The sequence below is a fragment of the Alexandromys fortis genome, unplaced genomic scaffold (assembly GCF_014885135.2).
Source record: "Alexandromys fortis isolate MF-2015 unplaced genomic scaffold, M_Fortis_MF-2015_v1.1 scaffold_101, whole genome shotgun sequence".
Taxonomy (NCBI): Eukaryota; Metazoa; Chordata; class Mammalia; order Rodentia; family Cricetidae; genus Alexandromys; species Alexandromys fortis.
In genome coordinates this window covers 4,966,737-4,994,164 of record NW_026067983.1, presented here as the reverse complement: position 1 = coordinate 4,994,164, position 27,428 = coordinate 4,966,737, and the positions used below count along the sequence as shown (strand labels likewise).

At 45.6% G+C, this 27,428-nt stretch overlaps 1 protein-coding gene across 2 annotated transcripts in view; it reads right to left on the bottom strand.

Moving 5' to 3' along the window:
• Window positions 1-27,428, bottom strand: part of Dock4 (dedicator of cytokinesis 4) — a 392,371-nt gene that overhangs the window by 21,438 nt on the left and 343,505 nt on the right. For both annotated transcript variants that reach the window (XM_050158669.1, XM_050158670.1), the window contains exons 36-41: window positions 20,293-20,441; window positions 17,157-17,243; window positions 14,927-15,031; window positions 10,367-10,508; window positions 8,984-9,150; window positions 5,969-6,055 (exon numbers count right to left, since the gene is read on the bottom strand). In XM_050158669.1, the coding sequence (XP_050014626.1) occupies window positions 5,969-6,055; window positions 8,984-9,150; window positions 10,367-10,508; window positions 14,927-15,031; window positions 17,157-17,243; window positions 20,293-20,441 (737 nt within the window). The remainder of the gene's footprint in view (window positions 1-5,968; window positions 6,056-8,983; window positions 9,151-10,366; window positions 10,509-14,926; window positions 15,032-17,156; window positions 17,244-20,292; window positions 20,442-27,428) is intronic.

Below are 27,428 nucleotides of genomic sequence, written 5' to 3'. Positions count from 1 at the left end.
CCAAGTCAAACAAAATCCAAGTAGCCTTCTTGTTACTCTCACAAGGCTTTAAAAACTGAATTTTAAATAGAACATTTTATTTCCTTTTCTATATCTCATAGCAACAAAATAGTTGATGATGGACACCATTATTTTATAGGACTATTGCAATGGATAAAAATAGATGATAAAATATCAAAATATAAAATACATTTATTTATTGTGTGTGCTCTATGTGTGTGCATGCACGTGCATGCACTTAAATGTGCATGCATGCATGCTGTGGTGTGCACATGGAGATCAGAGAGCACACTTGAGAGAATTGATTCTTTCCTACCACCATGTGGGTCCTGGGGATTGAACTCAGCTTTCTAGACTTTGTGGCAAGCACCTTTACTTACTGAGATATCTTATTGACCCCCAAATGTCATCTCTTAATCCCTAAAAGATCAATGGATCTGAGCAACGATGAACAATAACTAATTATCATTTATTCTTGCTAACATCAGAAGAGAAGAAGGATCGGGAAGAAAGCAACAGAAAACACATAAGAAGCAGTCTTGCACGAGCCAACCAACCTTATTAAGCCTCTAGGCTTGTAACTATCAATTTACAAGAGAGGCAGGCCACAGAGAAACACGCCAAATGATCCCGCTTTGATTAAGACATAAGGAAACACTTCAAGGCAAACCACTGTGATTCTTCAACAAAAAGATTTTTAAAAAGAGATGCTGGGGGGAACATTTAGATGAAAAAGGACTTAGGAGACACCACACACAACAGCAATGGACACCCAGGGTCAATGAAGAACAAAAAAGAAACCAAACAGACTCTTGGTGAGGCATACGGCAACATAGGAACGTGTATAGTCAACACGTTGTTATTCTTTCATATATAATATTGCACAGTTGTTTAGAAATACACATAAGACAGTTATGGGTGAGAATGTATGATGTCACACTCGTCACAAAATTTCCTGGTGCGAGGAGTGGCTAGAAGTGCAGATAAATGTTCCCTTTTCTAGTGCTGAAGGTGACTGACTACTAGAGCAAGGCTTCTTAGAAGCAGGAGGCTTAAGAAATACCAGGCCCTCTCAGAACACACGGTCATAAGAAACCACTAGATCGTGCTGTGAGGGCTGGTGGAGACTCCTCAGTTTTGGGTAGGGCCATACATATGCCTATCTTCTTAAAAATGTATTTGTTTAATTTCATTTTACATTGCATCCATAGCTCTTCCTCCCCTCCTCCTGCCCCCCCCCCAATCCAACCCCCATCCACTACTCCCAACAGGTAAGGGCTCCCATGGAAAGCCAACAGAGTCTGGCACATTAAAGCTGGGGGCAGGGCCAAACCCCTTTCCCCTGCATTAAGGCTGAACATGCCATCCCATAGGAAAGGGGCTCCAACAAATGAGCTCATGCACCAGGGACAGATCCTGGTCCTACTGCCAGGTGCCTCAGATATATGACTACCTCCCTAGGTATATCTTTTATTGAGTTTGTTCCTTGACGATCTTATACATGTGTATGAAGTATATTTTGATGGCTACAAACACAACCCACTCTAATCTCCTGCACACACCTATTATTCCATCCTACCCATGAACACCCTTCCCACTTATACATCTTCTGGGTAGGGTGCAGGGTCCAGCTGTTACAGTCAGCACTGTGACCAGCCATGGGTCGCTGCGTTCGCCACTATCTATCGCTGACAGGCTTCCCTGATTAAGGCTGGAAGCAGCACTTATATATGGATATAGTCATAAATATGTAGAAGGCAGCTTGGCAAGATGGCAATTTAGCTGTGCAAGGGGAAAGTTCAACCCGAGGGACTAAAGCCTCTTCAGGTGTTTTTCCTTGGTTTTGTTTTGTGGGGCAGGCAGGTGTGCTGCACTGGGTAGGTGGAGGGGGCATCCAATCTCACTGAGATTCCATCTCGATGGCTCTCATTAAGAGAGCAAATACTGGCGAGGGTGTGAGGAAAGAGGAACTCGTATTCACTGTTGGTGAGAGCAAACGGGGGTGGCACCTACAGAAATCGGTGTGGAGGGTTCTTAAAAAAGCTAGAATTATAACTACTGTGTGACCCACTACTGTCCAAATACCCAGTGGACCCTTCTGAGATGCTTCATCCTATTTCTGAGATTCCTGCTCAACCATGCTCACTTGATGTGGGAGTGATTTCTTATTAATAAAGAAACTACCTAGGCCCATTTGATAGGCCAACCCTTAGGTAGGCGGAGAAAATAGAACAGAATGCTGGGAGAAAGAAGCTGAGTCAGGGAGTCGCCATGATTCTCCTACCGGACACAGACGCAGGTTAAGATCTTCCCTGGTAAGACACCTCGTGGTGTTACAGGGATATTAGAAATGGGTTAGATAGATATGTAAGAGCTAGCCAATAAGAGGCTTGGAACTAATGGGCCAGGCAGTGTTTAAAAGAATACAGTTTCCATGTAATTATTTCGGGGCATAAGCTAGCCATGCGGGCGGCCGGGTGCCGGGGACGCAGCCCCGCCGCTCCTATCACTACACTCACTGCTGCGCTGTGCACAACAGGATAGAATCAGCCCGCATGGCCATCAGCTGATGAGTAGACACTGAGAATGTGGTACATAGACACGGCCTACTTGATTCACTGTAAAGTGCAATTAGACAGACCACGAGCAAACAGATGAAACTGGGGGAAGAGAGTGCACCGAGGCTCAGAAAGACAAACACTGCACGCTCTTTCCCATGTGTGGAGCCAGCTTCAACCATGCCATCGTTGTAATTCATCTGGAACACCTGCAGGGGTAAGCACGGGCTACCAGGGTGGGGAGGCGCCATGAGGGAGTAGAGCTAGCAATGCACAGGGGATATGACGATGGAGGGGGGAACCATGAGGTGAAAAGTTTCAGAAGGAGTAGGTGTGGGTGGAGAGAGGAAACACGAGGGAAAGGAGGAAGGCTAAGCAAAACTAAAGATGTATAGAAAAGCCATATGAGCACTCACTACTCTTTAAGCCAATTTGAAACAGGAGTTAAAGAAGATTTGAAAGAGTGCTATCCTGTGTGGCTGGAGGATGCTGCCACGAGTAGAGTGTTGCTAAACCCTAGGGCCAGGTTTGAGATGCTTCCTTGTGAACTCTCGCTCAAAGAGGCTCTGGAGGGCTCCAAAACCACTCTTCTCCACTGCCCACAGAACTAGTTGATTAGACATCACTCCTGAAGACATCACACACCTGTAAGGAGTAGAGAAATCCAGGCAGGACTAGCCTGGCTGCTTCCTCCCTGTGCCTAGTGTTCTAGTGCTGGAAGGTGCCAGACAGGCAGCTGGGGACAATGTATCTGTGGTCCTTCTTTACTGTGAACTCTATGATAAAGTGAATTTAAAGCCAAACTTATGAATATATTTTGTCTTTCAGGTTCTGGCATTGCAGACGAGAAATTTCAATCCATTTTCTATCTTTATTGAATACCGACTATGTTCTTGAAGCCCTTATACAGCCAGAACCAAGCCAGTAAGAGCTCTAATGGATCATGGCGCATCCCAGGGTTCAGGAACAAGAGAAGCACATGGAGGCTGCTGAGAGTGGGCTGTACTCACGGAACCAAGTAGTCCAGTTTGCCTTGTTCTCTTAGAACATAATATTACCTATTCCAAGGATGTAGGCAGCTGGTGTTTGAAGTGTTTAGTCTTTCTCTACCATTACCAGCATGCTTTTTATTATGCGTGTCGTGTGTGTGTGTGTGTGTGTGTGTGTGTGTGTGTGTGTGTGCTGTTTCCTGGGCTCGGACTATTGGTGAATCTTCACAAGATTTAGCCTTCTGGGCTGTATGGGCCTGAGAAGGCTCCCTGAATCACCAATGCAGCATGGATGACTAAGAACACCGCTGTGGGCTGAGCTTCTGCAACTCTGTAGGCAGTAGAATAACGAGACTTTGTGAGCACACTGTTTGCCTCCCCTCATCCCTGAAAGGCACTAAAGTACACCACACCAGCAGGCAGTGTGGGGACCCCTGATTCACTGCACACAGACACGACTGGGCTGACATAATATCCTGAATTGAGTTTCATTTGCTTAGGGAGCTGTATTGATATTTTGACACCCTGAAATGAAAAGCTCATTTAACCAGTAGTTTTGAACACGATAAGCTGATCTCCAATGATGAGAGACTTCGTAGGAGAAGCCATTCTGGAGAGATACTTTGGGTGGGAGCTACTCTTACTTGTTCATTGACATAGTCGGCTGTTACTTAACTGAGGTTTTGTTTGCATGATAGATTTGCAATTGATGTACTTTATTTCAAACAGAATACTAGGTCAATCCAAGGGTGTGGTGGGACAATGGTCTTTTACCCTGTCACTTGTATTATTTTTCATAAAACGCTGATTGGCCAATGTCCAGGCAAGAAGTATAGGCGAGGCAACCAGGCAGAAAGCAGAGGTGGGGCAACAAGAATTCTGGGAAGACGGAAGTTTTATTCTGCAGTCGTGACCCAGCCACATAGGAAGCAAGATGTGACTGCCTTGCCAAAAAAGGTACCAAGCCCCGTGGCCAACATAGACAAGAATTATGGGCTAATAAGTTATAAGAATTGGTTAATAAAAAGAGCCTGAGATACTGGGCCAATCAGTTTATAATTCATGTAAGATCTCTGTGGGATTCTTTGGGACTCAATGGCTGACGGCTATGGGACCTGGCGGAACAGAACCTCAGTCAACCAAGGGCCTGGCTCAGAGCCATAATGTGCCAAAGGAGAAAGACAAGACACTGGGAGGCAGGGGTCCTGCGGCTGTCGTGCTGAAATACAGCAAAGAGACACCAGCGGGCAGGACCAGCCTTGCTGCCTTCAGCTGCTCACTCCCATCTCTCTTCACTGGGGATGGAAGCTTGGGAGGTGCCTGGGAAGCAGAGCATTCTTGAGAGCTGTGGTTACCAGATTCTAGAATGGCATCCACTGTTTCCTAACTGAGGTTCCATCCAGGCCTGCTCGGGTCTTGCACAATCCTTCCCACTGCAGATCAAAGCAGCTGGGACTCCATGCGTGATGGATTTTACATAAGCTTTATATGAAGGGGTTTCATATTAGCTTCATTTTGTCAACAAGAAAACCAAGGCTCGAAGAGAACAATAGCACTGGCTTTAAAATCACTAAAAGAAATTGTGTTTGAGTCTATACGCTGTAGTGATATTTCATTTGTATTTTAATAAATAAAGCTTGTCTGAAGTTCAGAAAGTAAAACAGCCATACTGGCCAGCCTCACAGACCAGGCAGTGGTGACACACACCTTTAATCCCAGTAGCCACTCTAGTTTGTCATAGAAACCGGGCTGTAGTGGTGCACGCCTTTAATCCCAGCCCCAGAGAGGAATATGATGGGAGGAGACAGCTCTCAGTCTCAGTCTCATTCTGAGATTCCTGGAGGCAGGATTGCCATTTCGGACTAAGGTAGAGGTAAGAGCCAGTGGCTGGCTGTTTTGGTTTTCTGACCTTCAGGTTGAACCCCAGCTTCTGTCTCTGGGTTTTTATTATTCATGCTACAATACTCTTGCGACATCTTGATGATGATCTTTGTCAAAGGCTTCAACTTCTTGGTAAAACCTTTGAAAGCTGGGGAAAGACTATCTATTGACATGAGAGTACATAAGAAAATAGTCTGCCTCCTTGGAAGGCTTTGGACTGTCACACAGAAAGTGACGAAGATCACAGGCCTGGCACAATTAGGAGACTTGGCATTCTGGTTGTCACTCAAGAACCTAACAGTTTTTTTTTTGTTGTTGTTGTTGTTGTTTTTTCATGTTGCAACCATAATTGCTTTAAAGAACACTTCTGTTTGGATGAACCAGGACCGTATCAACATTTGCTTTCGGTGCCTTGGGCAGTAGCAGTCAGTGTCGTGAGGGAACCCAGGAATTGAAAGAACAGGAGAACTTAGTAGTGGGCTCAGCCCAAGGGGAGCAGTCGGGGCGGGGATGACGTGGGGAAGATGCTCCGTTCCTTACCACTTCACGCTTCTCCACTTCGAACCAGCGGGAGATGCCGGGGAGACTCTGCACCAAGTAGAGTGAGGTTCTCTCCACCCAGAGACTCTGCAAAACAAAACTCAAAGTTACTTTCTAGGCTGCCCTTTTTTTCTAAGCCCCAAGCTGCAACAAGTCTGACCTGGAGCTGTTTATTTCCTGCAGCCTTTCCCTAGCCATTCTCACTGAATGCGCACTTGTGAAACAATAGGAGTGCGATGCAGTGCAAGCCTGCGCTAGATGCGGTGCAAGCCTGCACTAGTCATTCTGCAGACTGCCTGGAGCCTTCTCCCCTGCAGAGCATACGAGCCCCTGCTCCAGAAAGCACGGGCCAGAACACAACAGCAAGCTGTATACAGTCTTCTCTGTTTCCCCAAGATGGGACTTTAACCTTTTTGCCCATCAAGGTTTAGCCCATTTTCAACCAGAAGAGGCAATGCTGTGAGCTATCAAGACAAGATGGGAGTAACAGCTACCTAAGGGGACAAAGGACCTTAGGATTACTTGGTTGGAACCGTCTATTTAAGGTGAAGACTTCAAGTGGCAGAGGGACTCTTGATCCACAAGTCACATTCTAATTATCAAAGGGCTGGCACTGACACCCACCTCCGGGAACCATCTTCTCTCCATTGCACGGGGCCACATTTCTGGTGATAAGCTGAACTGCTGTGACCCAGGGGCACGTGTGCTTCGAGCTAGACTCCTGACCCAGAACCAGCTCCTCCAGGAGACATGGAACACAGCTGCTATTGGCACAGGTCACTGTACATGGCCAGGTTGTCTTTGACCAGCCAGTTTTGGAATTTGCACCTCACTGTCGCATAGTGTGCTACCAGGGGGGAAATTCCCGCAACTGCACCATCTATTCAGACCACAGAGGGGTTAAAAAGGGAATGTCTTTCCAGTAGTGAGGAGCTGCTGGGGTGAACCCCCATGGTGAGAGTTTGAGGGACCTGCTGACGACAGGGAGGCAAGAGAGCTCAGATGGATGAGCAGGATGTTCACGGTGTACATGGGAGGCAGATATTCATGCCATCGTGGGGGACCAGGACAGCAGCTTTCTGAGTAGACGAGAGCTGGATTTTACAGAGTCAAGAGTTCATAGGGAGGAGAGTGGAGGCTGTATGCAGGCAGAAGGCTGCCCACACAGGCATGGAATTGCTTGTGAAAGGACTCGGCAACCAATGAGGAGAGAAGGTGGGTGTCGCTGGAGCCAAGAGGGAGGGGGGGAGGCGGACTATGGAGAGGACAGGCTTGGGGTAATGGGGTACAGTTTGGGGTACAGAATCTGAAGGTCTTGAGCATGGGGAAAGGGAGCCTCATTTAACCTCACCCATCCCAGGAAGGTAGCTGTTGGTGGCTCGCACCTCTAATCCCAGTGTTTGGGGGGTCACTAGAACTCACTGGAGTGTAGAGTCTGAGGTTTCGTGGAGAGCCAGTGCAGTCTGAGGATCGCCCCTTTGGTCTGAGCCTTGGTAGAGGTAAAAGGTCTCTCTAGTGGCTGACTGCTCTGCCTCTCTGATCTTTAGCTTTAACCCCTACATCTGTCTCTGGGTTTTGATTATTCCTGGTACAAGTGTATCACTGATTATTTCATTGTTGGCCAGGTGGAAGTACGTACATCCAGCAGAAAAAGCAAAAGAAAGGGAGTTGGAAAAGGTGGGTTCCAGTGCTAGGCTAAAGGTCTTGGGCACATGACTCTGTGCATGCCACCTATGACTCCAGGTCATTCAGAGGGAGGACTGGGAGCTAGAGCAGAGAGAAAGAACTGTGTGGCAATCTGATTGGATCTTTAGCTAACTTGGGAGGAGGAGAAGAGAATTAGAAACATGCACAGAGGACTAGAAAATGGTGGTGGATCTTTTCAGTAATTGGGATGTTTTCCAATGCTCTCTGTACTGTTCAATCCACAGTAAGAAGGAAGACCCCGAGAGGAGGCCAGAGGGCCTGGCTGCTGAGGCCAGTGCAGTTGGCTGGTTCTAAACTATTATTAGCTTTATATCATTAGAGCATTTTGTGATTAGATTCCTAGAGAAATCCACAGTAAATGCACTTCAAATGTTTCATAAAAGTCCATTTTTATCCAGTCTCCCCTGAACACTGCACAGCTACCCCCCCCCGCCGCCTTTTGGCTGGGAATAACCCCTGTAGCTGACTGCTGCTGGCAGCGCTGGGAACCGATGGGCAAGGATGTGTGGGTCAACATTAAGCAAGACAGTGTTAAGAGATGCCTCCTGCTTTAAGGGAGTATCTGCTGTGAGAACCGCTAAGCCAACAGACTCACAGGAATAAATAAGCTCATTTGACAATTCTGTTTATGTATGGATGCTGAGTCACTGGGGTCACCCTAGGCCTGTCCGGCGTCACTGTTCTCAAGGAAAGGGATGGTCACAGGTGATTTCTGAACATCTGCCTCCTTGCCCCAGTGGGGCTGTGAGAACGCTGTCCTTTCTGTCCTGGAGCATGGGGAACTAGCAAGGCACACTGGATATGGGGAGGACGGACAACCCAGTACAGGCAGAGGCCCAGATGGGCATGGACTCGGGGCCTCATCTTAGAAACCGACAAGGTCTAGAGCAAAGGATGGAAGTGTCTCCATCGCACCAAACGCCTGCCCACGCGGCCTCTTCTCAGTTCCCCCTTGCCTGGTCCTTGGTTTTTCTTTACTGTGCTTCCTTGATGCTAGACTACATCCACCGCTCCCACAATGGCTCACCATGAACGGACAACAGGACTGAGCAAGCACCCCTGCTCTCGGAACTGCCACAGAGAAGCTGATTTCAGGAACTCCTCCCAGACCTGCTCAGATTTTCTTGGTAGGGGACCAAAAATCTTCTTGCCTGGAAAGTGTTCCCATTCACGTGGAAACACTGCTTACTAGGATGGAAGATTTCGAGACCCTTTGTTCCAGTCACGTGACCGGATCCTCAGTCACTATTTCCCAAGAGTCTAGAAAGCCCATGAGGAGGCGGCACGTCACAAAGACCGCAGGTTTACCTTGAACTCGTTCTCCTTGTCTTTGGTGCCCTTGTGGAATGGCCTGTCGTAGCGGAACTTCCAGATGTGGTTCACTTTATAGAAGCTTTTGATGTTGTCGGGAACGCCCTCCCTCTGCAACACCTCCTGGCTCTCGGGAATGGGAGTCACAGCGTATATCTGCAGATCTGGGAGCCAAGAGTCAAGGAGGGAACCTGGCTTGGCAAGCAGCAAGGCACTCTGGGTAGCAATCCGGTGTTTCCATTCCAGTGGAATTCATTTTAAAAATTGCCCAGCAGATATGAATAATGTACTTCCAAGTATGCCTCAAGCTTCAGGTCTGATCAGGTCCTAAGAATGTGATTCTACCGGGACATATGTTTGACATTTCCATAACCTGTGAGTTCACAGATGACTGCTTTCGTGCGGGTAGGAGGAACCTCGCTCTTGTACATGAGGCATCTTTAGTCTCTTTATGGCTCCCAAATTTTATCTATAATGATATGGAAATCCTCATAAGACTATGACCAAAGGCAGTGACCAGAACACCGGCAAGGACTTGCACTTGCCAAGTATTGCTGTGTCTGCAGCCTTCTGTAACTATGGTATCCGTAATCTAAAACCAGGCACAGATAAACAGAGTGGTTGGTTGTAGCTCATATTTTAAAAAAATATTTTGCTTATATGCTACTCCCTTCCCAGAGAGAAAGAAAAATATTTTTTCTTAAACAATTTCGTGTTTCTCTTGCATTTAGGTTTCTGCTTTGAAAGTATATTTATAATAGCCACTGGGAGTTTCCCTGTCCGTTTTAAAACTGTGGCTTTCAGATGGATTTGGCAAGAACTGACGGGTGAATTGCCTTCGTGTCGAAAGCCAAAGTATTTCCATTTGAGTTGTCTGTTTAGATGGCAGGACTCTGAACTACATGCTGTCATTAAGAGTCTAGAATATCATGCTAAGAGCCCCTCAGAGATACTGGAGGCACCTCTTCTTCTTCCCCTCCTCACTCCAGAATTAAAGTCTAAGGGAAAGAGGGGGGGTGGAGCATGTGCAGTAGTGAACACGATGCTGCCACTTCCTCGAACGGAAGCCGTTTCCATAGGAAGCCATAGGAAAATTGTTTGATTCAGAAGCAGGGCTAGATGTGCAGGCATGCCAATTAAGAGGGCAAAGGTTCCTTAACGGATGTTTAAGGGATTTCTTTTCGACTGGCCCTGTGATAGCCATTAGAATAATTCCATTCTGCCGAGAAGGCGCTCAGCTAAAACCAAGATGACAAGGACTAGGAAGTGTAGGGTGTGGCTCCTGACAAGGGGACAGTGGCTATAACACTCAACAGGACACTGCTGTGTAGCTAACGGCAGGTACCGCCCAACCGGAGCCCAGCCACCAGGAAGGGATACACTGAGCCTCCGCCTGGAAGATGGTCTCATCAGGCTGGTTGGCGTGCTGCATGGCGATGGCGTGGGGGAACTCGTTCAGCATTCGCTGCTGGAAGGCCTCCAGTCGCTCGTAGTCATGGCCTCGGCACACAAACTCCTTATTCTGGGGGTGCAGCCGGAAAAGAAATTAGGGTCATATAACAAAGAGAAGGCAAGGAAATATGTCTGCAGCAATAACTGCCCCCACATCACGATACTGTCACATTGGAAAGTCAGAACCATTTGAAAAATACGCTCATGAATCAAACCTGCTAAACAAAGAGCAATAGGATTGCTGGTTATTGATTTCCATCAGACCCAATAGCACACGCTGAATTCCAGGGCCATTTGCATGGGGGATGGAGATGGCCCGATACTCAGCATCAAAGACAAGAACCAAGCACTATATATAAATGGACATATATGAGAGATGATTTTTATCAAATGGATGTCAAACTCATACACGCAGATCTCCAATTTCTAAGAGAACAAAGTAGGGCCAGAACGAAAATCCGCTTTACTGGATTATTTTTCTGGAAGTCTCCGAGATAGATCAGCTTTATATTCCCACTGGCAGGGCAGGCAGGTGGCCCATCTCTACCCGAGCCTTCAGGAGCATGGAGGAACCATGTCCTTGCCGTGAGCAGCTCAGCTCAGTTTGCTGCTGCTAGAGACCTCACCGCATTTTAGAGCTTTATTAGATGTTTGCTTGTTTTGTTATATCATGCTATATCCTAATAATTTATTCTAGAGGCCAGGGCTCTCTCATTCAGGTAAGAATGCTGAAGATTAGGGCCAGAAAACTGACTCACAGGATAAAAGTGCTTGCCACGCCTGATGGTGGAAAGAGGACTAACTCCTGCGAATTGTCCTCTGCCCTGCATGCATGCGCCATGCCCCTCTTGTTCCAACACGCCAAGAATATAAAGTGTTTAAAAAATGCCAAGAATTATTTGTGCTAGTCCAGATGGGAACTCAAAAAGTATCCGTTTAATGACCCGCCCACCTCTCCACCTTAGGACTGATTCGCTGGCTTCACCATCTCCACCTCCTGACGGCTGAGATGACAGGCATCTACCATTCGGGCCCGCTTTAGTGCTGGGAATCAAACCAAGGCCCCCTGTAAGCTAGGTAAACCCTTTATCAGCTAAAGCTGCCTCCTAGGCCCCTGGCGTCAATGAGCACACCACCAAAGTTCTCTCGCTTGTGGCAGGACAGACGTCTTTGCTTTCTGTTGCTGTGTACTTCTCCACTGGGAAGATACACTACATTGGTTTGTCCGCTCATCGCCTGACAGATATTTGAGTTTCTCCTCTTTGTCTGGATGCTGTGAACAGTGATGCCATGGGCATCCAGATACAGACCTTCACCAGGAATGTTTTCAGAGCTCTTTTTCAATGATGTAGAAGCAGACCTGCCCAGGTACAAGGGCCAATTCTGCTCCTTTCAGGGGGAAATAACTATTTAGATTATACAACCATTTCAATGTATCCTATCCGAATTTTAAAATGTATCCTGCAATTCATCAAACAACAAAAGGACATTTTTCATCTTGACATGTTTATGACATTCCTTGGAATCCTCAATCCTGCAATGTCTCTTAGACACCAAGAGAGGGCAGCCCTTCCCTTTCATTTTGAATTAATGACAGAAATGACATAGAAAAAGGCTTTTTCAAACAACTGACGATAGACACATCAATTTATTCTAATTGCCTATTAAACAAAATTTGATCTATTTGGTCAATGTAGCTCTGGCATTTGCTAAACTGTGTTCATAATTGGAGCTTTTAAATACCTCTGATTTTTAAAAACATATTATCTTTAAAGATTGATTTTTAAAAAAAAATTATGTGTATGTGTATTTGTGTGAATGTACACCATGAGTTATACAAGTGTCCACAGAGGCCAGAAGTAGATGTTGGGTCTTCTAGGGCTCTTGTTAAGGCAGCTGTGAGCTTTTGGGCATGGGTGCTGGGAACCCAAATAGGGTCCTTCTGGAAGAGCAGTAAGTGCTCATAACTGAGCTATCTTTCTAGGCCTATGGATGCTTTAACTCACCATAACTCATGCAGTAGGTAGATGGGAATCTGGGCTAGCTCACTGTTTGCTAAAACTAAAATCAGCTTTTAGTCAGCACACATGGTTGCTTTGTGTGTCTCCAGAACATCTGCCCTCAGGGGCCTTTTCCTCCATAAAAATATAACAAGGTGGATCAGATTACTGGTTTGTTAGCGATAAACACATCAATATTGTCATGATCTGTAACTTAGAAAATATTATTATATCTCCTTTAACCTAAAAGGTATTTTGCTTTCCTCTGACAGTTTAAAGAAATCAAAAGCTTTTTGGGTCCCTTCTCTCCAAACACCATTCCAACAATGCACAATGGATTGGCCAACTCTTGGCATGGTACGGAAGAAAATGTAGTCTTTCATATTGTACACTTCTGTGTCAAAAATGAGGAGCCGCTCCTACATCAGAGTCACACTCTGCCCCTTCTCCAGTCCCCTATGTCGGTCACTCCTCTAGGAGGCCACCCCTGCACTGACAGCCAGGCCCCTGACCCTGTGTTCTTCAAGGGGCGCTGACACCAGACCTGGCATGTCCCCAGCTAAAAAGTCATCTTCTCAATTCAGCGGACTCTCTGCATTTGTCATTATCAGAAACCCATCTTTCTTTCGGCTTCAGGCAGACGTCTTGTGCATTTTTTTTAACTGCAACAAGGGATTTTATATAAAGTCTGGGTAGCACCCAATTACTTGGTCCTGTCAATCAATTCAAGAAAATGTCAGTTCACTGTCGAAGCAGCTTTCCCTGTGGCTGTGATAAAACACTCCGACAGAGGCAGCTGGTGGGGAGCAGGGTTTACCGCTAGCTCAGTTCTAGGGTACAGTCCTTCGTGATGGGCAAGGCGGGGTGTCAGCAGAGGGTCACAGTGTGTCAGTGCATACACATAGGAGTGTGAGCAGAGGGGTCACAGTGTGTCAGTGCATACACATAGGAGTGTGAGCAGAGGGGTCACAGTGTGTTAGTTCACACACACAGGAGTGTGAGCAGAGGGGTCACAGTGTGTTAGTTCACACACATAGGAGTGTGAACAGCGGGTCACATTTTGTCAGTTCACAGTCAGGAAGAAGAGAGTGCTGAAAGTTTCTAAGTTAGTTTCTTGTTTCATGCAGGGCATTCCTCAGGGTAATCTATTCTAAAGATCTTTCCCAGGAATGCCTGGAGGCTTGTCTCCCTGGTGGGTCCAGATCCTGTCAGCTAACATTAAACACTAACCACCATATTAGAATCATCATCTGAGCAGTTCACGTGATTTTAAACATAAATATCTACTTGTGGTCTTTGGATATTTTGAGGTACATTCTATCAACCAATCATCTATCTACTTCATCTAAAAGGTAGATAAATTAAAGATTAAACAATAAACAGAGTCTCAATCCTCTTCCTTCTCTGAATTTAGCTACCTTTTCTCATATATCCTTACAGTTATGGTAGGATTTAAATCAACTTAAATATTTTCATACTGATATTTAAAGTTGTAATGCACTCAATTTGGGGTGTGTGTGTATATGTGCGTGTATGTGTATGTATGGTATTTTGAGACAGGGTCTGGCTGGCCTTGGATTACTGATGTCTTGCCTCTACTTGGGTGCTGGGATTATAGCCGGTATGAGTGACTCTGTTTTTGTTTGTTTGTTTGTTTGTTTGTTTTGAGATAGGATCTTACTCTGAATCCCAGGCTGGCCTAGGACTCATCACATGGCCAAAGCTGGTTGTAAAGTTGTGGCAATTCTCCTGCCTCAGCCTTCCAGGTATTGGCATGACATGATTTAGGTACCACACTGGGCTTACAAATGAATTCAGTTTTGTCAGGGATGTAGAACACTTCTCCACAATTCCCTGAGTGAATAAGTGAACTCTTTTAACCAGTGTTTTAATACATGGAGAATGCTATGGATGGAGGGGTCCAATGCACAAATGCAGATATGAAATAATCTATGCCAAGTGTAAAGAAGAGGGATGAATTGAGTACTTTATGTCTACCACACAAATTCCTCTTGGCAAAAACAGTTCACACCAGTGATAAGTCAGATGTCTCTCCTGGGTGATATTTACCTTTTTACAAAGTCATCAGAAAGGCCAAACAACACTTTTCTGTGCTCTGGGAGTAAGAGTTCTCCTTGACGCGACTCTGTCATTTCCTATAGTCTACAGGCCCTCTCATTGCCCTGGTCCAGAGTCTCTAGTGCTAACTATAGAACTCGCACAGAGAACACACTGCGAACGACACACAAGGGAAGCCATAATCACTGCTCCTGAAGTGGACTCAGGAAGGGGTAGATTGTTTGATCTTGAGAAACTGTTCAACACAAAATATTCCCAGTTAATAGTTTCACAAATTAGAAGGGTAAAAAATGTCATGATGCCATTGCCTCCTTGTTATGTGTCATAAAATGTCATTAATTCCTTTGTTTCCTTAATTGGAGGATCTGAGGCAGAAGGATTAAAGTCAATTAAGAAGTGTATTACTTACTCTTAAGAAAAATGGAAATTTTTTCCCATAAAATCCAACTCTGAAGAACTCGGGTTCCAGACGCTGCTGGTCCATGATTTTATCGTACAGAGAGGCTTCCATCATCTAGGGAAGGACAGAAGGAGTTCTGTGAATTCCATCCTACATCTCAGCCACACTAAGACAGGAACTTCCTTCTATTCACAGGTGAACCATTTGAAGTCATGAGAAAAGGACTGGCGATTGCCTTGTAAGTATTTCCAGAGAGGATCAGCCAACCAACTTTGTAAGTACATACCGAATAAAAATTTCACGCCTTGTAGGCTCACATGGTAATGTGGGATTTCCCTCTGTATGCTTGCATACGATTGGTCAATTAATAAAGAAACTGCTTTGGGCCTATAGCAGAGCTATAGGGGAACAGAGATAGGTGGGGGAAACTAAGCTAAATGCCGGGAGAAAGGAGGCAGAGTCAGAGAGAAGCCATGGGGCCGCCAGAGACAGACACTGGGAACGTTACCTGGTAAGCCACAGTCACGTGGCAATATACAGATTTCAGAAATGGGTTAAATTAATATAAGAGTTAGCCAATAAGAAGCTAGAGCTAATGGGCCAAGCAATGATTTAATTGATACAGTTTCTATGTGATTATTTTGGGTCTAACAAGCTACCTCCCTGCAGCAACATGGTCTCTCTGACATGTCTTTTACTCGCCGGGACACAAGCTGTAGTTTGCTGACCCTTGAAAGGATCAAGGATTTTTCTACATTTTACTCGCAGAGTAGATTTCTGTAAGTCTACCAAGGATGTGTTTACATCATCACAGATGTAGAACAAGTAGAAATGAACACAAATCATTGAAGTCAAGCCTTTGGGGAGAACCTATGTGCGAGGTGAACTTGCCTGTGGATTTGATTCCCGTTGCACACAGTAGTTCAGGACATATACAACATTGTACAGGTGGGATGGGGTAAGTCACCAGCCTGAGCCAAGGGAGTGCAAAGTGCTGTCTAGGCTCAAAGCTCACAGGTGTTCAACCTAGGTAGCAAACCAAGCTATGGCTTCCCTTTTGTGATATCATCATCCCTGGGACTTCCAGGGGAAGACTGATATTGTCCTTAAGGCTTCCCCCTTCCCCGGTAAGAGCACCCCAGAGAGCAGTTGGTATGTGTGATGCTCGGGGTTTATAAACATCTTAGTGATGATGGTACCCAAGGGCTCTCCTTAGTGAACACTGCAACCTCACTTCTGTTGCAGGGATAGGATGAGAAGCTGAATAGGAGTGATTTTATAGAAAGCTGTGGACCCTGCCAGTATCAGCATGATGAACTAAACTTAAAATGAGATTATTTTTCGTTTTAGTTTTCAAGCTAGGAGAAATATCAATGACCTACGACACTACATTAAGGGCTATGAGAACAGTAGAGGGTAAGTTCCCAGCAGGAGAGTAAGGTGCTCGTGGAGGCGCAAGGGGACTTTGCAAGCTGTTGAAGGCTTATGGTCTCGTGTTTCCAATGGCAGCCTCGAAAGTGGAAGGGAATATCATTATCACTTTAATATGCAAAAGCAAAGGATCTTGTCTTAGGAACCTAGATGGCCTCAACACTCATCAAGACGTTGAATGCTAAACAATGATGCAAAATGCTTGGGACGCCGAGGAGTAAGGCTTGTTTGTACCTAAAAGCTAGGAGATACAAACAAAATGACTCAGGGATACAGACTATTAAGGTCCCCGAGTCCCTGGTACCAAAACTTTGGTTTAGTGAGAACGTATTTCTGAAGGTACAGAAAGAGTCCACGCAGGATTTGTCCCTAATTTAACACGAGAGCCACCTTGCCATCTCTACCATTTTGCAGATTGTGGGAGTAAGAACTGCGCACTCTCAGGCAGATTTCTGTGTGATTGAGAAGCTCTTCAGTGCAGAGATTTTCCACAATAAACTTAAAATATTAATCCTCGATTAGATTGTGCATTTCAGATGTGGGATTTTTCGAAACAGATCAAGGTCTCCCTCTTTGTATACTGAATAAAAGAACACACACAGACCAATTTGTTATTTCTCCACATAAGTACCTAAGTATGCTTCAGGAAAAATAACTTATCTTAGAAAAAGTTTCTGCAAGGTGTCTGATTTCCTATCGCCCTGCTGGGAAGTTAATGAACCACACCTGACCCCCAATTACCCAGGACCACACCTGACTCCCAATTACCCAGGACCACACCTGACCCTCCATCACCCAGGTACTTTACCCTCATCTTGCTCAGGTTCCTGTAGTCATAGTAACCCTCGTACTGCTCTGCCAGCTTCCGGCACAAGATGATGCCATTCTCCCAGCACTGTGGACAGACAGGAACATGACAGTCAGCCTTCCTCACATGGCTACACCTCGATCCAAAGGTCAGGATGGGGATGCATTTGGACCATAAGGCCTTACTCTCTAAGACTTCACAACAACCTAAAGTAAAAACGCTGCCATTTTAACTATGAAAAGGACATGGCATGTAACTTGTTAAAAATATTCCGCAAGTTGCAAACAACAACTCCTCATAATGTTCACTGATGTGTGTGAAAACAGCAATTTCTTGTGTTGTTTCACAATCCCGCCGTGCCAACAAGTGTAGTTGCACAATGGCCACATACATGGCTGCACACAGGCGCTCAGTGCTCAGGAGGGAATTACTGATCCCTACAGCCCAATAACTCACGTGTGGCACCCTGGACTCTTTGGTGCCTTGCGTGTGCCTACAGACTGTGAGGGCCACTGGATTCTGGTTAGGTCAGTGTGTCGTTTTCAGAAGAAATGTTTAAATTTTGTTATCGAGCATACTATCAACGAAGTTTTCTTCAAAATCCTGGACCGTCAATCAGTATTTGTGGTTTTAGGGCCATAAACCTTTGCCACAGTTATCCAACTCATCTATTATCATCTGAAATTGGTATCATTATGAGTGAGAGTCTGTGGACACAAAAGCAAATCTCACATAGTTTATAGACGCCTCATAGTAGCAATAATCTTTTCATTTCTTTCAACCATTTAAGAGGTAAAAGTAATTTGTAGACTATAGGTATAGACACGTGATGTTGCGGGAGGTCCTTCCGCCCCTCCAACCAATAGCTGCTGTGATACCAGCCCATTGGGGCGTGGCCTCTCTCCCTTTAAAAAAGCGGCTATTTCCTCTGCTAGCTCTCTTCACTTCCTGCTCCTCTGGAGACTAGACTCCCTTCCTGGTTGTGCAGATGGCTGTTGTCTGAGACGGTGATCTGTAAGTTTTCCCCTTTAAATAAATAACACCCTATTAATCATAACTCCAAACTGGTGTGGCCTTGTTCGTGACTTATGCCTTCAACGTGAGTATTGGCTTATCACCCTGACCTACAGCACAGACTTCTGGGGATGGGACAAGTTCATGAGATTTTAAAATAGCGTACTGATGAATCAACCCTGGTTATCAATAGGGTGACAGATATCACATCCAGATCCACATGCAGAGACCCACAGCCAGATAATGTGCAGAGAGTGAGAGACATTGGAACACTCCATCCTAAGTGGATGTCTCCATCAAATCCCTCCCCTCAGGCCTCGGGGAAGTCTGCTGCAGAGGAGGCAGAAAAAGTATAAGAGCCAGAGGGGATGGAGGACACCAAGGAAACAGGGCCATCTAAATACACGTGAACTCACAGGGACTGAGGCAGCGTGCACAGATCCGCACAGATCTGTACCAGATGGGGCTCTAGAGTTGACAGAAGAGACACAGACTCCACCCCTAACCCAGAAGCTCTCTCTAACTGATAACCACTTGCAAATGAAAATTTAGTTTTCTCCAAGGGCATCCAACTGGGGAAACAAACTAGTAAGTAGATCCCAAGCCCAGCAGGAGATGGCTAACTGAAAACAAACTCGGGCTCTTTTCCTTCTGTTTATTTGTTTGGTCCTTTTCTGGTGTGTTTTTAGCATATTATATGATAATATTCCCTTAGAAGCCTGTTTTCTTTCTAATGAGAGAGAAGGGGGGGGGGGGGGGGGTATCTGGAGGGTAGGGGATATAGGGAGGAGCCAGGAGGAGTAGTGGGAAGGAAATATATAATCGGAATGTGTATGTATATATATGTATACATATATATATACTATTTTCAATAAAATAAAAAAGAAATAGTTTATAGTACAGGTGAAATTTTTTATAGTAGGCGTGACAAAGACACTTAGGTGGGTATTTGTGTCAAGTCCTATCACTGTGGTTGGATAAATAAGAAAGGAGAACCCGAGAGGAGCAATTCACTTGCACCAAAATGTTAGGCAGTCCCAACTGTGTTCTCTAGAGAAATGACAGCCACTTGCTGTATTTAACACTCTACTTAACCCTTGTGACTTGGAAGAGAGAACTAAGGCACCCAAATTAAAAAAAAAAAAAAAAAAACACTGGTTTTCAGATTCATAGTCTTTAAAAATTGTCACTGCCCTTGATGCGGGGCAGAAAGGAGTGAGACACTAAACTGCATGTCGTCAGTGAGGGGCCTCCAGCATCACAAGCTTTCCTAACTGTACTAAGGGTGCCACAAACTTCCTCAGTAAGTTCAGTCTCCTTCATCTTACCTTAAAAATAAGCATAGAATGGGAAGTGCCCTCCGTTATGGGAGGAGGTGGAGGGAGAGAGCTTTTCAGGGAACCAATGGCAGATTGCTAGGGTCCGAATGTTGTGTTTCCCCAAATTCCTCAGCTGAAACCCTAACACCTTAAGCATTAGGAGGCAGGGCCCTGGCAGATGATTAGGTCATAAGGGACTTAGTAACCTTTAAAATGTCAACTACTCTTCTGTCACGTGAGGACGTGGAGGAGACACCATTCGTGAGGAAGTCAGCCTTTAGCTGCTCACTACATCCTCAGAGGCCTTGACCTTAGTGTCAGCAGCCTCCAAAACAAAAGAAGTAAACACATGTTTGTTGCTTCTAAGCCACCCAGTGTGTGTGTGTGTGTGTGTGTGTGTGTGTGTGTGTATGTGTGCGCACCTAAGCCAACAGTGTGTGTGTATACCTGCAGAAGTCTGTTCTTTTCTTCTACTGTATGACTGATGGGAACTGGACTCAAGTCCTCGGGCATATCAGCTGCTGCCCTTACCAAGTGAGCTCCCCGTCTATATATGTTGGTAGAGTAGCTGGAGTGGACCAAGAGCGTCACTACCTTAAGGTTAGTGTTAGCCAAAGGGCAATACAGAGCTTGAGCACACGGGAATTTCCCAGAGGTCTCATGACAGACCTACTTAATCAGAATATCTAGGGGCTGGTCCCGGACACTTCATCTTAACAGTTCTGGGTGCTTCTATCTAACGCAGTCTGTCGCGTGAGGAGAAGGAGAGAACATGGAGAGCTCGGGTTGCCAGGGCTGCGTACTTTGCCTCTGTCGAAGTTCTGGACGATGGTGAGATGCAGGTGCTCCTTGCGCTGCCATTCTGTCTGCATGGGGTAGGTCAGGAACTCCCTGAGGGGCCGGTCAGACCACTCCAGCAGCTCGTCATACAGCAGGAGGGTGTAGGCGGCCTCTGTGTGCCAAGGGAGAAGACAGGATGTCAGTCGGGACTCAGAACCATTAGGGATGGCTTCCCAAACTCAAAACTTAGCTCTGAATTTCATAACATAGCAGAGAAAATGTCAGGGATACGGGAAGGAACGAGTTAGCAAATGGTGACTTCCTTTGGTGACAGAGTCAGCAGAGGTCTGGAAGCAAGCTTTGGGTTTCTATTATTTTCTCCCCTGTTTTTCATTCTCCTTGTTACAACACTAGCATGCTTTGGACATGATAAACCTGTTCTCAAGCAAGTCACGTTAGAGCTGATTCAAAGATATAGCGCGGATATGCCATTACACACAAGGACAATTCATAAGTATGTCTCTTGAAGACTAGGAGACGTCAAAGGCAAGCTAGCTAACTAACTACTAACTAGCTAACTAACTACTAACCATGCTGGCCAATCTTATGTCACCATGACACTAGCCAGACTCATTTTGGAAGAGGAAACCCAACTCAGAAAATGATCCCACCAGACGGGTTTGTAGACAAGTAATGACTGGTAATTTGATGCGGGAGGGCCCACCTCACTCTGGGCAGCACTGCCCTTCGGTGAGGGTGCTTTGGATGGTGTAAGAATCAGGCTGGGCAAGGCAGGGGAATAAACCAGTAAGCGGCACCACTCCATAGCTTCTGCTTCAGCTCTCGCCTCTTTAGTCCCTGCCCTGACTCTCTTAGACGACGGTCTGCAATGTGAGCGTGAAGGAAATTCTCTCCTCACCAAGTTGTCACTACTCCAGCAAGAGAAACCCTCACTGAGGAGCCGACTAACCGGCTAATTGAGGGCTGCACCCTTGAATCTGGAGCACACGGCGGTGATTAAAAATGCTGTCAGAATTTAGAAAGAGGCATGAAAGCCAGAGAAGTCGAACAAAGTCGAAAAGTAACACCAAACCAAACACCTGCCTCCGAGTGGGCACCGGTGAGGTACTGGATGGAGGGTATGCATGGGGGACTGGGGAAGGGGCAGGTAACTGCCATATGGACTAAGTGATAGACCTTCCGGGCTGAACCCAAAAGGCCTCCCTATGTATCCTTAGCTGGCCCAGAACTTGCTATGTAGATCAGGTTGGCCTTAAACTCAGAGACAGACCTGTCTTGTCTCCTGAGTGCTGGGATTAAAGGCATGTACCATCATGACTGGCTGCTGGCTTCACAAGTTTCAGGAAAGACACTGAAACCATGGGGTGTTGGGCCTGACTGGATTTGCTGCAGAAACAGGTAAATGATTTTCCACACACACAAGGAGAAACGGCAGGCAGACTTGACAGGTAGGGCGCAAATTTAATGTACTATTTGCCACCTTGTAGGTTGCTTCTTTCCTAAATAAAAAGCCTAACCAAATAGGAATAATAAGAACAAGAACACATGGTCAGAGATAAATGGTTATAATAAATTTCCTTCAAAAACTTAACAGCCAACTCATTTTCTTAATTGAAGGAAATGCCCAACCCTTACGTTACGACTCCATTTAACTACCATGCCTCCTGTCTCTCCACAGCTGCAACAGTAGGTTTAAACACAATATAAACATACGGTGAGTCTTTTCCCCCTCCACTTATTGGACTGAAGCTAACTACACACCAAGTCCCAAGGCAGTGGGCCAAGGTCTACTCTAGCCCTATGATCTGACCATTTCCACACATCAAACAGCGAGGAAAGAAAAGCCTAGGACCCCATCACTTCGCTTTTTCCTCTTACACATAGATGGCCTGTGAGACAAAGCCTCCAGCCTCCTCGCCGATGACCTTGGTGAGTATAAGCAATCTCCTGGCGCGATTTTTTGCAAGTTTTTGTGATGCAGCCCCACTCTTGTCTCCTTCTGGAGTATGTGCCCTGCCTTCCCTCAGTGCGTGTGACAAGCTGCTCTCCCGATGACAAGCAACTAAAACGATACATTTAGAGGTTTTTCTTTTTTGGGGGGGGTATTGCTAACCTTCTGGTTGCTACCATCGTCTCCCTCCATGCATTTCAGGATAAAAGGACTCAGCCATTGTGGCTTTTAAAAAACCTGGGTAGCTGCTGGGCTCCCAGCCTTCAGAGTTGATGCCTTTGGGCTCCACAATCAGCTTTTGAGAAATAAAAAGAGATGTATCTTGGTCCAGGGAGAGCCAGGCACAAAGAGGCTGTCCACAGTGGACTTGCTTGGGTACTTGCTGGCCTTCTCCTTGTGGAAATTAAACGTGAGCTAGACAGGGTTTTCACTTAGGGTGGAAATGGGTGGATATGGACGCAATTGCACCAACAGAGGCTGCCATGGCAGACTGCGCTGGCCAGGCGGGAACCAGAATCTCATGGCAGACTGCACTCGCTGGCTGCGTGGGAGCCAGAAGTTCATTTTAGGGACTGTGCTGTACTCTGAAGAAGTGTCTAGCCAACTGTGTTCCCTCCTCGGACCATGAGGATCTACACCAAATGGTCCCAGAGTCTGTTTCTTCAAGTCTGAGTAACTCCTGTGTTCTATTCATGACTGACTTCTGGGGCCGTCACCCTTGCTTCTCCTGATTCTTTTTCTTTCTCAGCACTGGATTAGCTGGAAGTCCCAGAAAATCTGGAGCTAGTCTCAGGATTAAGAGAAGAACGGAGCTAGTCTCAGGATTAAGAGAATGGAGGCACAGAGATGCCCTGCACTGACATAAAGGACTCTGAAAGTCAGAGTCATAGACAGACAGCAGGATGGACAGAGGTGAGCGTTTAACAGGCAAAGTGTTTCCGTTGCAGAAGCTAAGGAAAGTTCTGGAAATCGATGGTGATGTGCATAAATTGAACACCTGCAAATGGTTATGGTGACGGATCGGTGGTGGTGCACAGCTTTAATCCCAGCACTCGGGAGGCAGAGGCATGAGGAGCTCTGTGAGTTCGAGGCCAGCCTGGTGTACAGAGTGATTTCCAGGACAGACAGGGCTACACAGAGAAACCCTTTCTTAGAAAAACTAAAAATATAAAAAAAGAAAAAGAAAAAGCTCCAAGATCCTCTACTGCTTCCTAGACATATCGTCTATAGATGGCCAGGTGTAGGTGGTGACACCTGGGAAAGGTTCAGAGTGCTGAGATGCTGACAGGTGGCAGAGGAAGCTGAGGAATGACTGGCACTGTGGAGATGTCAGTTCACAACTGCTTTGAAATGCGATGGGGAAGCTGAGGGGGTATGCATTGCTGGACCTTCTGATCAATGAAAAGCATGCATACTTTTCAGGTGTGACCCACATGACACCCTTCGAGAATGATCCTGAACGATTTACAATGTTTCAGTGTGTGCTGTTCTAGGCTCACCTTTCTGTTCCCAATATTTCAGTGTGTGCACTGTTCTAGGCTCACCTTTCTGTTCCCAGTGTCTCAGTGTGCACTGTTCTAGACTCACATTTCTGTTCCCAGTGTCTCAGTGTGCACTGTTCTAGACTCACATTTCTGTTCCCAGTGTCTCAGTGTGCACTGTTCTAGACTCACATTTCTGTTCCCAGTGTCTCAGTGTGCACTGTTCTAGACTCACATTTCTGTTCCCAGTGTTTCAGTGTGCACTGTTCTAGATTCACACATCTGTTCCCAGTGTTTCAGTGTGCACTGTTCTAGATTCACACATCTGTTCCCAGTGTTTCAGTGTGCACTGTTCTAGGCTCACCTTTCTGTTCCCAGTGTTTCAGTGTGCACTGTTCTAGGCTCACCTTTCTGTTCCCAGTGTCTCAGTGTGTGCATTGTTCTAGGCTCACCTTTCTATTCTTTGGGGGTTGATATGTACTGAAGAGGGAAGTGACAATCTTCTAAAGAGTTTAAAATTCTAAACAGTGCACTGTACAGTTACCACAGGCCATTCCGTTCCTGTGACACGTGTGCAGGGAAGAAGGCAGTGTGCAAAAAGAAAACCAGAAGAATGGAGAAAAATGAGGAGTGCAAAGCAGCATTGCAGAAGGGTGCAGGAGGGTGAAACCATGTCTATAGGAAGAACAGTTCACCCAGCAACTTTATTTTCTTCCAGGACATACACAAATGAGGACATTAGGAGAGAAGAAAGATGACTCAGCAGGTCAACGTCGTAATGTGCAAGCCTGGTGACCTGAGTTTGATTCCTGTAACCTCCGTAAAGGTGGGAGGGAGAAGTGACTCCATAGGGTCTTCCTCTGACCTCCACACCAGTGTGGGATGCACGCCCATACACATACGTCATGCACACACAGTACATAAATACATGGAGTAAACTGTCATGTGGGAAAAGCACACATCACTGATGATTTGGGGACCATGGAACTGCGTACGTAAAGAAAAAGTCTCCATCTCTGGCATCTCAGACAAGTTACGTTTTGCTTGCAGAGAATCAAAACACATCTGTGCAGATGTGGAATAACGGTCCTTAGCTCGCTCACTCTCAATTCTCATTCTATTGATCTATTGATTTTTTAAAAGTAAAACAGTCCACTATACTGCATTGTTCCCTTTGCAATTCAGGAGTTATCAGCACTAAGGGAAAACCTTCATAGCAGGAGCTAAAATGTAACTGACAAGTGCACTCATCAGCAATGGATTTATTCCCAGGCTTTCTTCTAATAGTTGACTAAGGACAAGAAACCATCACCTCTGTCGTCAAAGGACTCATCCTTAACTGGGATTACCTGTCTACACATATGCACAAAAACAAATATACACACACACAAAAGGTAAAATATAAGCAGCAATAAAAAACAATGTGGTAATTACTTTAAAACAGAGAATATGGGGCTGGGAAGATGGCTGTCTCGGTGGTTAGGAGTGCTTTCTGCTCTTCCAAAGGGCCCCACTTTGGCTTCCAGCACAGACATAAGGCAGTTCACCAACTGCCTGTGACTCCAACTTCAGAGAATCCAATACCCTCTTCCGGTCTCCTTGAGCAACCAAACATATATGGCGTGCACACACACACACACACACACACACACACACACACACATGCACACACACCTGAATACAAATCAAAAGAGAATGGGGAAGTGATGGATTGGTTCAGCCCATGGATAAGGATAGCAGGAGTCGGTGAGGGAAACTCAAGGATGAGAAGCCCAGGACAGGGACTACTTTAGGAGAAAGAATCCGCCGACCTCAGGACTCATCTTGGGGGAGAGTAAAAAGAGCCACGAAGAGTATCCAGGCCTCTAGACTATAAACAGAAATGCTACCGAGGTAATAGGACCAGCTAGAGGCACTAGCGATACATTAAAATTCTAGAACTGTTACCAAAAGGATTTCTTTATTTAAAAACTGAGGGAAGGGCCATAGTTCGAGAATTCCCTGGGAGAAAAGTGGGGCAAAGGCGTCGATGTGTTGTTCGCAAACCCACAGAGAGGATAGCAAGCCCCTTCCACCCTTTTCTAATGAGCACGAGAAAACACTTCACAGAATACAGAAGGCAATTATCAGAGGAGTTTGAAAAGTAATTAAGAGCAAATGGACCACCCAGGAAAAGCCACACTTGAAGACGATCATAGCGTGTTCCGTTATCTACTTTTATTTCCGGCTTTTTATGTCTCCTATCTCAGACTTCCTGCAAATGGGATCAGACAATGGACAGCTCCCAGAGGAGCTTTTCTCTCCAGGGCTGGGAAAAGGCTTTCCGTGGCACGGAGCTCTTACACTCTCTGTCTTCACCCTCCTCTTCCAGCCTCAGCGCCACAGCCAGAATCCTCAGCGCCACAGCCAGAATCCTAAGAACTGGGAGAGCCTGTGCCAAGGGAAGAGTGAGGAACCAAAGAGAAGAAGGAGCTCAGGAAGGAACTCTTCACTTTGTCTCTGGGGTTTTAGGCCAATCTCCATGGTGCGTATTTGTCGATCAGACCACAACTGACATAAGCAATATACAATGGTACAGATCTTTAACTAAGGAGCCGAGACCCATGCTGGGGGGGGGGTTGCACATGCAGGAAACTGGAGTAGTAGTCCAGAGGCTCTAAAACTCAGATATTGAAATCACAACCCCCGGGAAGTGGTGCAGGACCTGAGTTTGAAATCTAACTGGACTGATTGCCAAGATTAAAAATATCAAAATTGACAGAATGCTGAATCTTGTAACATAATGTTCAAAAGGTCCAGGATGTAATCTAAAATTACTTGGCATTCAAGAAACCAGAGAACTAAACAACTATCCAAGGGAAAAAGCAATTAACAGATGCCAACCCCAAGATGACTCACATGTTGGAATCTTAGACTATGAAGCAGCTATTGAAACCATGCCCCACATAGTAAATGTGAACACTCTCGAACAACTGAAAAGATGAATTCTTTGTATAGAAATGGAAACTGTGAGAAGAAAACAACAAAATGGAAATTTTTAGAATGGAATAATATAACAACAAAACAAACATTTTTACTGGAAAGGCTCAGTAGCTGAATGGAGATGGTAGAAGAGAACCAGTGGCCTGGACATAAAGCAAAATTAACTCTCTGGTGTAAACTTGTGGGGGGCATAAGTGATAGGGTCCTAGGACTTAGGGGACAATGACCAGAGGCCAAACACTCATTCCACTGCAGTCCCAAAAGGAAGGACTGGTATGTAAAATATATTTTGAGAAAATGCAACTTTTTCATATCTGGTGAAGAGAATACAGTTATAGCTCAGAAGAGCTCAGCAAACCTAAACACATTAAACTTAAAGAAAACCACACCATGTATGTCATAATCAAACCACCAAAGACTATATACAAATTCTCAAAAGCAACCAGATGACATTCTACAATGGGTCATTAAAGTAGCTACCTACTTCTCGCCAAAAGCAGGGAGGCAAAGAGACAATCACAACCCCTTACAAGCATAACAATAAAAGAACTATTCACTCAGAATTCTGACAAACAGGTCCCTCAGGGTTGAGGGTATGCCACGGTTGGGTCCAGGAGTGTCCATCAAAGCACTGATGTGGGGATGTCTCACTGTATATGTGTTGTTTTTATTGTTTGATGAATAAAGCTGTTTTGACCAATGGCTTAGCAGAGTGAAGCCAGGT